Raw genomic sequence first — 14,491 nt, 5'->3', positions numbered from 1 at the left:
TGTGTTTGTTGTTCATTTGAAATACAGTAGGGTTCATTTGTTTCTGCTTATATTGAATTTTAGGTTCCTCTCAGCCTTATTTGTTTGTTTTTGAATATGCAAAACAACAGTTTCAGAAATCTAATAAGTTAATAGATATAGAATTACAAATTGTGGTGACTGTAATTATTGTAATTATGTAATTATTCTGTTGTTCTTGGGTGGAGATACTTGGGTGGAGAACAACAGAAGGGGCCATAAATACATAGATATAGGACTAGGTCGTATTATTTGAATAAGTACTATATAAACTGAGATTGAAGGAATGAAAAGAGCTTTCCCACAAATGGAAAAGCATGTGAGAAGGCCTTGATGCTGGGAAAGAGCTGGATGTATTAGAGGAAGTGAAAGAAGGCCAGTAGATTAGTGCCTGTTGGGGAAGAGGGAACACAAAATAAGTGCAGTTGTAAAGATAGCAAGAGCCAGAACGAGTTGTTGTAGACTATGTAAAGAGGCTGGAGAGCCAGTGGAGGACAATAAGCATTGGCATTTTTAGAAGTGTATGTATATATATACACTTCTACGTGTGTGTGTATAAATATGTGTGTATATAAATATATATATTTTTAAAGGTTTATTTATTTGAGAGAGAGAGTGTGAGCACTGGCAGGGTGGGGGGGGCAGATGGAGAGGGAGAGAGAGTCCTAAGCTGACTCCGCTGAGTGCGGAGCGCAATGCGGGGCTTGATCTCACGACCCCAAGATCATGACCTGAGCCGGAACCAAGAGTTGAACACTTAACCGACTGCGCCACCCAAGCACCCTAGAAGGATATATATTTTTTTATTTTTTATTTTTTTAAATTAAATTAAATTTAATTATGTTATGTTAGTCACACAGTACATCATTAGTTTTTGATGTAGTGTTCCATGATTCATTGTTTGCGTATAACACCCAGTGCTCCACGCAGTACCTGACCTCTTTAATACCCATCACCGGGCTAACCCATCCCCCCACCCTCTCCCCTCTAGAACCCTCAGTTTGTTTTTCAGAGTCCATAGTCTCTCATGGTTCGTCTCCCCCTCCGATTTCCCCCCCTTCATTTTTCCCCAGAAGGATTTTTTTTTTTTTTAAGATTTTATTTATTTATTTGACAGAGAGAGAGCAAGAGCAGGAACACAAGCAGGGGGAGTGGGAAAGGGAGAAGCAGGCTTCCCGCGGAGCAGGGAGCTTGATGCGGGGCTCGATCCCAGGACCCTGAGACCATGACCTGAGCCCAAGGCAGACACCTAATGACTGAGCCACCCAGGGGCCCCTAGGAGGATATTTTTAAAAGACTGTATTGATTGCTAGGTGGAGCACATGAGGCAAGAGTAAAAGTAGAGAGACAAGTGTCAGACCAGTTACAGTGTATAATAACTGACATAGAGGCATGAGGTAATGTTGGCTCCTGTAAGAATGGTGAGGTGAATAAGGAGAAAAGTGGATAGATTTAAAATGTATTTGGGGCTGAACTGACAGGACTAGCTAGGGGATTGAATTCCGGTGGGGAGGGGTTTTAGGTTTATGGTTGTTGGAGTATATAAGGATGACCTCCAAGTTTGTAGTTTTAGCAACTATGGAAGAAGTTGATTGCAAATGAAGTGGACATTAAGAATCAAGATTTCCCTGTTGGCCTATTACTACGTTTGAAATGCCTACGCAAATGCAAGTGTCACGTTGATAGTTAAATATGCAATCTTAAGCTCAGGAAAGAAAATGGAATCTCAAACCTCCCATCTAGTCCATTACTTCAGTTCATGCTTCCCTGATGTACATCTCTGGTCCCTGTTTGTACCCTCTCAACATAAGCAGATTGTCAGGAGTTGGCCAGATCTGTATGAGGTATTGTGGGCAATTTGGACTATAGATGGTCTTCAGCTTTATATGTGAGTACTCCAGTTCCAATTCATTCTTTCCAGAGAGCTATAGTTATTTTCCTTCTAAGTCATTTAAATATGCACATTTTGCTCCTTACAGCAAAAGTCCTTTATTTTGGACCCTTACAGAATAAGAGATTTGGCCATTATTAGGTTTTAGGCTCTTTTCTGCCCCATCCGAACATACTGTATGAGATTACTCTAGCCGACTTTGCACCTAGAAGGAAGTGTGTATGTATATTCATGTTTGATATGTACTCTGTGGTTGATTTGGTGTGTATGTCAGTTCGTATACCAACATTACATTGTTTTAATTACAGTATTTTTATATTATGCTCTATAATTAGTAGGGCTAATCTTCTTGAATAATTTCAAAGATATTTCTCCTTTTCTCACATATTTATTCTTATAGATGTAGAATTAAGATCACTGACACATTTTTAAGAAGTCTGGATTTTTTCCCTCAGCCTCTTGCTTTTGCCTTGATTATTTGTAAATACTTTCTATTCTTATATTCCATTGAGAAAAGAGTCTTTAAAGTAGGGCCTATCTGTCTCTTATTATGGTTTTTCCATTGTTTCCTAAAGAGAGGCTGTCAGTTTCCTTTCTATTTCCTTCCTTATGAAGCACCTGTTCTATATAAGTGCTATGTTAATTTCTAGGCAGGGGAGTTATACAGTGAATTAAACAAAGTGAAATAAACAAAGCATATTATGAAATAAAATTGGGAGAGTATACTATGTAATTAAAATAGTGTGCTCTTGGGAGGACTAAACATTTACTTTGAAGTATGATATGTTGGTTTCTGGTCACTTTATTTTTAAGAATCTTTTTAAACTATCTTTTTTCCTATATTTTTATTTTTTAAGGGTCATACAGCAATGCTTCATACTGGTTCATGGCATCCCAAAATAAAGGGAGAATTTATGACTTGCTCAAATGATGCGTGAGTACTGTTGATAAATCATCTAATACATTCACGTCTTTCAATATTTTCTTTAACATTTATATTGTAACAAACTTGCCAGTGAAGTAGGGATAGAGTATTAGGAATCCTGAGGTTTACATTATTCTTGGTCTTTACTTTGATTTTACCTGATAGTAGAAGGTTTGTTTAAATAAATATGGAAACTATGAAAAAGAGAGTTGGTATAAATTCTAGTACAGTTTATTAGGGAGATCAGTGGATCAGACTGATGCTATTAAGTGGACTCAAATGACTTTGAAGTTATGACTAATAATTTGTTACTTTTTATAATAAAGATTGATATCTGAGTATAATACCTTATATAAGTTTATTGTTTAAGTGATTGCTTTTTGGAAATAATAACTGAAAAAATTGTTTAAATGGTTATTAAGATTCTTCAGCATTATATCTGTTGGCCTAGGACTCAAGAATACTACAGGGAATATTTGAGCAGCTTTTTCCTATATTGTTATATTGTATGATTAATTTTTAGTATTCAGAGTGGTTCATAAGAATGCACTATTGGTAGTATTATAAATTACAATGGAAAACCTTATAAATTAAAAAATATAGATGGTGTTATTTAGGTGAAACACTATATTTTAGATAAAAAAGATTGTTTTTAGGTTATTTTGTTTCATCTTTTTACTTTCTGATATTTATAATTTGCCTCATTTACCTTCAAAATTCCTGTTCACATTCTTGGATAGTTTATGTTTTCTGGAGTTGATCTTTAGGATAATAGACAAAAGACATAATTTCATTTCCATACCACAGTTTAAAAATTAATTTGATCTAAAGGGAACTAAAATTTGGGTATCTGTACAGAATATGACTGGAACAGGATAATACAATTTGATTAAAATTTCTGGTAAATAGAAGAACTATGCAGTTCTAATTTCTTTTTTATCTTTGTCTTACTATCTTTCCAAAACTTAAATTATGTATGTTTAAAGTGACATTCCTTACTTCAGCAAATCAAGTATCTGATTTCTTCAGGAATTAAACTTAGGAGGTAATCTAAATTAATAGTATCCCATGACCGAGTAAGGTTTATTCTAGGAATGCAAGGATATTTTACAATTCGGAAATTTTGCCATCAAGAAGTTTTCAACATAATTCATTATTAAATAAGTGAAAAGTTACAAATCACATGATGTTATATATGATAACATTGACATTTGATAAAAGTAGTCTTTCCTAGTTGAAGTTCTAATAAGGACTTATTAATAGGAATAAGAAGAATAGGAATAGGAATAAGAAGAAATTAGCAAAACTGTTAAAAATTAATTACCAAAATTTAAAGTAAATATTGTATTATGTATTGAAGTACTGGAGCTATTTGCATTTAAATAAAAAGACAAGAAAAAAAAAAAAAAGACAAAGATGCCCACAACTATTTAGAGCCTTTATGCAGTGTAGATTTAGAGATTTTATACAGTATAGTAAAATAAGAAAATAAATAAATTGATAGAAGTGTTGGAAGAAAACAACTATTAAAGAATAGAGGAGCCAGGCTATTGTGGTTAAAAACTTCTGCTGAAGAAAGCAATTGGAAAAAAAAACCAAAACTTTTGTTCTCCAAACTACTAAGGATCATGCCAAGTGGTAGGCTCTCATGGTTGCTAACACAATAACTTTATGACCTCTAGAGAAGCTTATCCCAAATTGATATCCAGGATATGTAAATTAGTAATTTAAAGAAAGGCATTCCAGGGTCAAATAAGTTTGAGAAACTTTGAATGTTATATTCCCAGGCCAGTGATCCACAATAAACATTTAAATGGTTTGTATAGGGTTTAAAGAAACATGTTTAACTTTGTTAATCCTCTGAACAGTAGTTTGGATAAAGTTCTAATGCATGACATCACTTTACTGGGTATAAAGTGTAGTTTATTCCATTCTTTGAAAGAGCAAGTCTTCAGTTCTGTGCCCAGTCACTGATGTTCTAGTATATTGTACCTTTGAAAATGTGCTCCAGTTTCCTTTTACACTGTACAAATTGGGCTTTGTCCATACTTTTATATGAAGATCAGTGGGGTTTAACCATAGACCCCAATTATACATACTCTTTACCACCTTTTATTTATTTGTTTATTTATTTATAGATTTATTTATTTTAGAGAGTGTGTCCATACACAGGGGGCGGGGCAGAGGAAGTAGGAGAGAGAGAATCTCAGACAGACTCTGCACTGAGTGTAGAGCCTGATGTGGGGCTTGATCTCACTGATTTCACCACCTGAGAATATGACCTGAGCTGAAATCAAGAGGTGGATGCTCAACTGACTGAGTCACCCAGGTGCCCCTCTTTACCAGCTTTTAGAAAAATCTACCATTAATAAATTCAGATGGTTTGTAGTTAGAGTGACTTTCTTTTGGCCTTTGACTTTGAGGGTAGTAATTAGTAATGGGCTAAGCTGTGGGACATCAGCCCAGACACCTATTTCGATCAACAAATACAGTGTGCTCACTGTGTGCCAGGTACTCCTGGATATGATCTAAGTCTCTGCCTTCATGATGCTTACATTTCGGTGGAGGTGAGTGCTTGGAGACAGACAAGGTACAGATGCACTAATAAATTAATATAGTTTTATGTAGTAATAAGTGTTGAGAATAAAATAAAGTAAAGCAGAAGGGTAGAGAAAGAGAGAGTAGAAGTGTCTATTGTATGTAGAGTAGTCAGAGAAAGCTTCTGAGGAGGTGACCTTTTAGTTGAGAATTACACCATGCACAGGAGGCAGCCCCAGCAGAGAGCCTTCCAGGCCAGAATGGCAGAATAATTCAAGACCTTAAGAAGGGAATGTATTAGAGCATATTGGAGGGGCAGAAAGTCTGGTTTTGTTGACATTCTGTAGGTTGATGGAAAAGGTAGGAATGACAGGAAGTGAATTTGGAGAGGAAGGCAGGGACTAGATCATATAAGGTATTGTAGTCTATGGTATAAAGGGTTAAGATTTTAATGTAATTATAAGGCCAGTCAATAAAGAGTCCTAAGTCTGCCCTATAGTCTTATTGAAAATCAAAATCATAGGAACGCTCACTTTACAGGGTATTAAAATTTTCTAGTGACCTTGACATATTAAAGGCCATGAATGAACATCATACTCAATGGGGAGAAACTGAGAACTTTCCCTGTAAGGTCAGGAACAAGACAAGGATGTCCACTCTCACCACGTTTATTCAACATAATACTGGAAGTCCTAGCCAATCAAACAAACAAACAAAAAGAAATAAAAGCATCCACACTGGTAAAGAAGAAGTAAAACTTTCACTATTTGCAGATGACATAATACTATATATAGAAAACCATAAAGACTCCACCAAAAAACTACCAGAACTGATAAATGAATTCAGTAAGGTCACAGGATACAAAATTAATGTACAGAAATCTGTTGCAGTGTCTGTACACTAATAATGAAGCAACAGAATGAGAAATTAAAGCAATCCTATTTACAATTAACCAAAAATAATAAAATACCTAGGAATAAACTTAACCAGAGGTGAAAGCCCTATAGTCTTTCTTTTTTAAGATTTTATTTTTAAGTAATCTCTTTACCCAGTGTAGGGCTTGAACTCACAACCCCATGATCAAGAGTTACACACTCCACCAACTGAGCCAGGCAGGTGCCCTGACCTATATTTAAAACTATAAAACATTGTTGAAAGAAATTGAAGATGACACAAATGGAAAGACATTCCATGCTCATGGGTTGGAAAAACATATTATTAAAGTGTTGAGACTACCTGGAGCAGTCTACACATTTAATGCAATTTCTATCAAAATACTAACAACATTTTTCACATAACTGTAACAAATAACTCTAAAATTTATATAGAACCACAAAAGACCCTGAATAGCCAAAGCAGTTTTGAAAAAGAAAAGCAAAGTGGGAGGCATCACAATTCCAGATTTCAAGTTATATTACAAAGCTGTAGTCATCAAAATAGTATGGCACTGGCACAAAAATAGACACATAGATCAATGGGACAGAATAGAAAACCCAGGAATAAACCCATGATTATATGACCAATTGATCTTTGACAAAGCAGGAAAGAATATCCAATGGGAAAAAGATCGTCTCTAACAAATGGTGTTGGGAAAACTGGACAGGTACATGCAAAAGAATGAAACTGTGCCACTTTCTTACACCATACACAAAGATAAATTCAAAATGGATTAAAGACTTAAGTGTGAGACCTAAAACCATAAAAATCCTAGAAGAGAGCACAGGCAGAAGTGTCTCTGGCTTTGGCCCTAGCAACATTTTTCTAGGTGTGTCTCCTGAGGCAAGGGAAATAAAAGCAAAAATAAACTATTGGAACTACATCAAAATACAAAGCTTCTGCACAGCTTTAGAAACAATCAACAAAGGGCGCCTGGGTGGCTCAGTCATTGGGGGTCTACCTTCAGCTTGGGTGGTGATCCTGGGGTCCTGGGATCGGGCCCCACGTCGGGCTCCCTGCTCGGTGGGAGGCCTGCTTCTCCCTTTCCCACTCCCCCTGCTTGTGTTCCCTCTCTCACTGTGTTTCTCTCTGTCAAATAAATAAATAAATAAATAAATAAAATCTTAAAAAAAAAAAAAAAGAATCAACAAAACTAAAGGTAACCTACTGAATGGGAGAAGATATTTGCAAATGACTTATCCAATAAAGGGTTGGTATCCAAAATATATGAAGAACTTATACAACCTAACACCTAAAAAATGAATAATCCAGTTAAAAAATAGGCAGAAGACATGAACAGACATTTCTCCAAAGAAGACATCCAGGTGGCCAACAGACACATGAAAAGACGCTCAACATCACTTATCATCAGAGAAATGCAAATCAGAAACCACACTGTGGGGTGCCTGGGTGGCTCAGTTGGTTGAACATCCGACTCTTGGTTTTGGCTCAGGTCATGATCTCAGGGTCATGAAATCAAACCCTGCATTGGGCTCCATGCTCAGAGTGGAGTCGGCTTGAGATTCTCTCTCTCCCTCTGCCCCTCCCCCTGCTCACACGTGTGCAGCAAGATAACGTTGTGGTAATAGCTAATAATAGCTAACACTCATTGTGCCAGCACCGTGCAATACACTTAGTATGTGCTAAGCACTTTGTCTTATGTTCTCCTCACAGCGGTAGAGGTGGTAGTAATGTTATTACATGTTTCAAGTGAAGAAACTGGTCATGACTTTCCTAGGGACACATGACTAAGTGGTTGAGCCAGGATGTGAATCCACTGAGTCAGATACTTTGTGAGTGGTTGTCACAAAGGTTATGGTGATTGATTTACAGATGCATTCACAGATAGAAATCCCTTTTATGTAAGGGAAGGGCACAAGAACTCGCCTCGTTAAGAATACTTGCAGTAGGGGCGCCTGGGTGGCTCAGTCGTTAAGCGTCTGCCTTCGGCTCAGGTCATGATCCCAGGGTCCTGGGATCGAGCCCCGCGTCGGGCTCCCTGCTCAACGGGAAGCCTCCTTCTCTCTGTCCCACTCCCTCTGCTTGTGTTCCCTCTCTCACTGTGTCTCTCTCTGTCAGGCAAAAAAAAAAAAAAAAAAGAATACTTGCAGTATTCTCCATCATTGGAAGGACAAATTCCTTTCACTTGGAAGTCTCCAGTAGTGCACCCCAATGATGATGCTACCATATTATCTGACTGTGATGAAGATGATGAGAGGTCCTTTGCCAGTACAGGTGGTCTTTACCCTCTTTTACCTGTCCCCCCGCCAGGGCAACCCTACTTGATTTTTGAGATCTAGAAGCACTCTGGCTGTGCTGGATGAGCACAGTCTGGCCAGAGACAGACTATATTTAGGTCTAAGGGTGTTTCCTCCGTCTTTCTTACCAGCTGGGAGTTGGTGTTGGGCTCCATTCCCCACCCCATTCCTAAGCAAAAACTAAACAAGGAAAACCGTGTACTGGGTTAAATACCTTTTATTTTAATATATTTTTTCTTGAAGTATGATGGATTTGATATATAACTTTGTTAAATAAAGAAATTTCATTCTATTTCTATCATAGATACTGAATTTTAATGCTTTTGTGGAATATTTGATATAATCTTGATTTTATCCTTCTGGCCCATTCATACAGAGAATTACATGAATACATTTCAGAATGTTAAACCATTTTTGCTTTTTTATAGTAAATCCTACTTCATCACTTTGTATTTTTGGGGGGTGGGGAGAGAGAGGAGGGGGGAGGGGCAGGGGGAGAGGGGGAGAGAGAGAATCTCAAACAGGTTCCACTCCCAGCCCAGAGCCCCACGTGTGGCTCGATCTCACAACACTGAGATCATGACCTGAGCCAAAATCAAGAATCAGACGCTTAACTGAATGAGCCACCCACGTGCCCGATCACTTTGTATTTTTTAAAAATATATTGCTCTATTTACAAAACTTATATTTTATTTAGGATTTTAATTTTATATTGACAAGTAAATGGGGACTTTTTGTTGTTGTATTGTTTTTTTATTAGGTTTTGGAACCAACATTATACTGGTTTCCTAAAATAAGGCAGCTTTCCCTCTTTTTTTATTACTTGATATCCATGTCCAAGTTCATGAACATGGCTGTAAACAAAAAATATCATGGAACACCAAGGTCATCCAACAAGCTGAATTATAGTCCACACCCAGAGTTCTAATATAGAAGTTATTTTATAAGACTTATTTTATTTTTGACTATAATTTCTCAGATTTTTTTCTGAAAAAATAGATTTAACAAATTTAGAAGAAATATTAGAAGTGAGCAGGAGCAGTTTAGAAGAAAATGCTTTGATAAAAAATTTCAGGAAAATATCTGTTAAGTGTACTAATATTGTGCCTGGACTGAGTTCTCCCTTAAAGGAAAAGTGTGTGGACCTGGACATATGAACATAGGAGGTGGGAAGAGAGTTAAAAGAGCATAAGAATGTGATCTAGAGGCCCACAAATATAATTTGATATAGATCAGTTTGAATAAAATGTACGTAGAAGTCTTTTTCAGTAAAACTAAGGATGTACCTTTAATTGAAATATAAATATTTACAATTACTGGCTATCTACTCTAGTGGGACAGGGGTAATGTATATATTATATTTTTTTTTCAGAGAAATGTAAGAATTGATTTATTTAATGATTGGTTACTTGATAATAAGGAATTATTAATTGGGGGATATGATATTGGTATTATAGTTGGCTTTTTATTTTAATTTTTAAAAAGATTTTATTTATTTATTAGAGAGAGAGAGAGTGAGCAAGAGAGAGCACAAACCAGGGGGGAGAGGCAAAGGGAGAGGGAGAAGCAGACTCCCCACTGAGTGGGGAGCCCGGTATGGGGCTCAATCCTAGGACCCTGGAATCATGACCTGAGCTGAAGGCAGACACTTAACTGACTGAGCCACCTGGGCACCCCTGTAGTTGGCTTTTTAAAAATAAGTGTTTCTTTAAAAATTTTTATTTAAATTCAATTTAGTTTACATATAGTGTGTTATTAGTTTTAGGGGTAGAATTTAGTGATTCATCAGTTGCATATAGCACCCAGTGCTCATCACATCAAGTGCCCTCCTTAATGCCCATCACCCAATTACCTTATCCCCTCACCACCTCCCCTCCAGCAACCCTCAGTTTGTTCCCTGTAGTTAAGAGTCTCTTATGGTTTGTCTCCTTCTCTGTTTTTATCTTATTTTATGGATCAAAAGTTTCCATTATTTAAAATAGACAACTAGGGGGCGCCTGGGTGGCTCAGTTGGTTAAGCGACTGCCTTCGGCTCAGGTCATGATCCTGGAGTCCCTGGATCGAGTCCCTCATCGGGCTCCCTGCTCGGCGGGGAGTCTGCTTCTCCCTCTGACCCTCCTCCCTCTCATGCTCTCTGTCTCTCATTCTCTCTGTCTCAAATAAATAAATAAAATCTTTAAAAAATAAATAAATAAAAATAAAAAAATAAAATAGACAACTAGGATCAAGAGTCATATTTTTGTAGTATGTTTTTTTGTTTTTTTACTCTAAGATATTAGAGTAAAAAGTTTTAATTTTATTATTGGACAAACTCTGGGTTAACAGGATAAACAAAGTAAAATTGATGATACTTTTGATTATACTTCAGTGTAATTGTCAAACCAGTATTTTACCTTGTAACATTCTATAAGACATTTTAAATAGGTTTTAGGGGGGAAAAAAAAGCATAACCATGGTATATTGGTTACTTTCCATCACCCTGGGAAACTACATGAATTATTAGGAACAACTAGCATCTGATGAGGCATCATCAGAATTCTTAGGTCTGATATTATGAAGTTCATCCTGGATTAAGAAATATTCCCATGGTTCAGTAATTAGTTCAGTTAGCACCTTTCGGCAGAATCTGCCTATATTTTTTGTGTGTCTCATAGCTCAGAGGGCTACCTCTGCCTTTCATTGCGTTATCTCATACTCTTCATTGGTAAGCATGACAGAGAGGTAAATATCAACTGTACGTCTTATAAACTTTTTATTCTCTTTGAGATTTTATTAGAGGTTATTTAGGATTTAAATTAGGATAATTTCATCAGACTTCATCAAGCTCATAATAGTAATATTCTCTTCTTCCCCAGTCTCCTTCTTTCTTCCTCTTTCCCCTCATTTTGGACAGCTGGAAAATAAGTATTTTGGATAATATGACTATGGTGTAGATAGCTTCCGGATGAAAGTTATTCATCTCAGCACCTCCTGTGTTACCATAGTGTTAGGTGTTTAGTGCTAGCTAACTGGCCAGGTCAGTACCAGCCATTCATGTAACTCCCACATATTATGAATAAGTTTAGATACAGTAGGAGTGAAGAACCAGATAGCACTTGTGAGAAACTTCCGTTGGAGGCGAAGGAGGCACTCACTGTTTTTGTTCTGGCCTCACGTATGTTCAGTTACATTATGATGTTTCCTTTGAGTGTGAGTTGGAGATGCTAGTGCCTTAACCTTTTGATTTTATGAGTTTCAATATGAAACACAAACCTGGGATCAGGCCAATTTAGGAATGAAATGAAAAGGAAGAGGGTAATAGGGACATCTTTTTGTTTTTTCCAAGTTTACCAGAATGAAACATAGATAACAAGGCAGAGCTTACTATGTTATGCTTGGAAGTAAATGTTAATTTAAACCAGATGGTAATGAAGATAAAAATGCTTACTTACTCAGTGGAAGTCAGTTCTACTTGTTAATTTATATGATCTGATATGGAGCCACTTTATGATCTGTAGTGCACAGAGTGAGGGTGCAAGTGATGCTGTGCTAGTGGGATCTGAGTTCTCGGTACAGATTTGTGCAAAGCACGTTCCAGTTCAGCACAGGCTCTGCCCGCAGGTACTGCTGAATGAATCCGAGCTTCTGGTATGTATCTGGAGGGTTTCCTATTGCTTACTCAGGAATTTGTGTCTCAGAGGAATTTGTTTATATCTGTTGTGCCTACTTCTGCCTCTACGTGTTATGATGAGGACAAAGCAGGAAAATAATGATACGCACAAACATTTCACAGTGAGTTGCTGCAGAAAGAATAGACAGTATTAGATAAGAATAAAAAACACTGGGGAGATGACAAAACTTTCTAACATAGTGTCTCCTTCCACACCACAGTTGGGAGGGAGGACATATGGAAGAATAGGTAGGGCTGATGCTAATTAAAAAAAAAAAAAGATGGGTGCAGAGAAAGTGGGTTTTAGGTCAGACTTAAAGAGGAGGAATTGGTGGATGTCACAAAATAGCCACAAGACCCATTTGTAAACACTTGTGAAAAATGGCTCCCAAGTACTGAACGAGTCTTTGAGGGTTAGACTCCTGCAATTAAGAAGTAGAGACTTAAAAAAAAAAAAATCGGAATGAGACCAATTTTTACTCCAGGGTGCAGTGGTCTGGGGAAAGTCAGGCTGCTCATGTCGTATTAAAAACGTTCACCAGCGGGCGCCTGGGTGGCTCAGTTGGTTGGGCGACTGCCTTCGGCTCAGGTCATGATCCTGGAGTCCCAGGAGCGAGTCCCGCGTCGGGCTCCCTGCTCGGCGGGGGGTCTGCTTCTCCCTCTGACCCTCCTCCCTCTCATGTGCTCTCTCTCATTCTCTCTCAAATAAATAAATAAAATCTTTAAAAAAAAATTTAAAAAAAGATGAGAGGGAGGAGGGTCAGAGGGAGAAGCAGACTCCCCGCTGAGCAGGGAGCCCGATGCGGGGCTCGATCCCAGCACCCTGGGATCATGACCCGAGCCGAAGGCAGACGCTTAACGGCTGAGCCACCCAGGCGCCCCCAGGGAAAGCTTTATACTGGGGTTTTGAATATGTGTACAGTAGTCCCCCCCCATCCATGGGGAATATATCCCAAGACCCACAGTGGTTGCCTGAAACCGTGGATAGTACCAAACCCTATATGTACTATGTTTTTTCCTGTACATACTTAACCTCTGACGAAGTTTAATTTATAAATCAGGCACAGTAAGAGGTTAACGACAGTAACGAATGATAAAATAGAACAATTATACCGTAATAAAAGTTATGTGAATGTGGTGTCTCTCTCTCAAAATATATTACTGTACTCAGCCTTCTTCTTGTGTTGATGCAAGATGATAAAATGTGTAAGTGATATGATGTGAGCTGAATGACATAGGCTATTATTGACCTTCTGATGGTATGTTAGGAGGAGGATCATTTGCTTTCAGACCAGGTTGACCATGAGTAACTGAAACCATGGAAAGTGAAACTGTAGATAAGGGAGGGATTACTGTATTGGGCATAAATTCTTTTTGTGGAAAAGTAGGGAAGTGAAGAGAGAGGAGATGGACTTGGAGAAGAATATAGGAAAGCCTTAATTTGGGCCCTCAAGAATGTTACCATATAGAGTATGCAGTATATATAGTGATCTATGATTAGGTGGTTATCTATAAGCAAAAAACATAATTTCATATTTAGAGTTTATTTTGTACAATGTGAAATGAGTAGAGACATTAATATCTAGTCCATTTAGTTTTCTTTAGGAAAAAAAAAAAGTATTTCCAACTCTTGATTTTGGCTCAGGTCATGGTCTTGGGGTTGTGGGATTGAGCCCTGTGTAGGGCTCCATGCTCATCATGGAACCTGCTTGGGATTCTCTCTCTTCCTCTCCCTCTGCCCTTTTCCCCCTGCTCTCTTTCTCTCTCTCAAATAAATAAAATCTTAAAAAAGTTAAAGGATTCATGGCAAGCATAGAAACCTATAATTTGTAAAAGCGCAAGCACACAGAGGGAGAGGGAACAGGAGAGGGAAAGCAGACTCCCCGCTGAGCAGGGATTCCCCGCCCCCTCCCCAGTCCCAGGACCCTGGGATCATGAAGTGAGTTGAAGGCAGGCGCTTAACTGACTGAGCCACCCAGGCGCCCCTGGTTTGATCTTATTTCTTCTAAAGGAGGAAAGGAAAGGGAGGGGAGGGAAGGAAGGAAACACCAAAAAAAAAAAAAAAAGGCAATAAAGAGACAATTTGGGAGATAATTTGGGAAATTTGGATACTAGGTGATATCACAGATTGCAAAAATGGCCGCAGTTCTTCATCTTTCCGTGTACCCATGCCCTTGGCAATGTGACTTTGCAGCTACTCCCACTGTTTCCCCACCTCATAAATGTGGGCTGACCAACAGAAGGTGGCAGAAATGATGGTGTGCCATTTATGAGCA

At 38.0% G+C, this 14,491-nt stretch overlaps 1 protein-coding gene across 3 annotated transcripts in view; it reads left to right on the top strand.

The window, feature by feature from the left end:
• The window catches only part of WDR70 (WD repeat domain 70), a 305,870-nt gene that overhangs the window by 106,936 nt on the left and 184,443 nt on the right, over window positions 1–14,491 (top strand). For all 3 annotated transcript variants that reach the window (XM_044916946.1, XM_044916945.1, XM_021696297.2), the window contains one exon: window positions 2,767–2,843. In XM_044916946.1, the coding sequence (XP_044772881.1) occupies window positions 2,767–2,843 (77 nt within the window). The remainder of the gene's footprint in view (window positions 1–2,766; window positions 2,844–14,491) is intronic.

The sequence above is a fragment of the Neomonachus schauinslandi genome, chromosome 7, assembly GCF_002201575.2.
Source record: "Neomonachus schauinslandi chromosome 7, ASM220157v2, whole genome shotgun sequence".
Taxonomy (NCBI): domain Eukaryota; kingdom Metazoa; phylum Chordata; class Mammalia; order Carnivora; family Phocidae; genus Neomonachus; species Neomonachus schauinslandi.
Note: the sequence above shows the minus strand (reverse complement) of the source record. Positions and strands in the feature narration are given on the sequence as shown.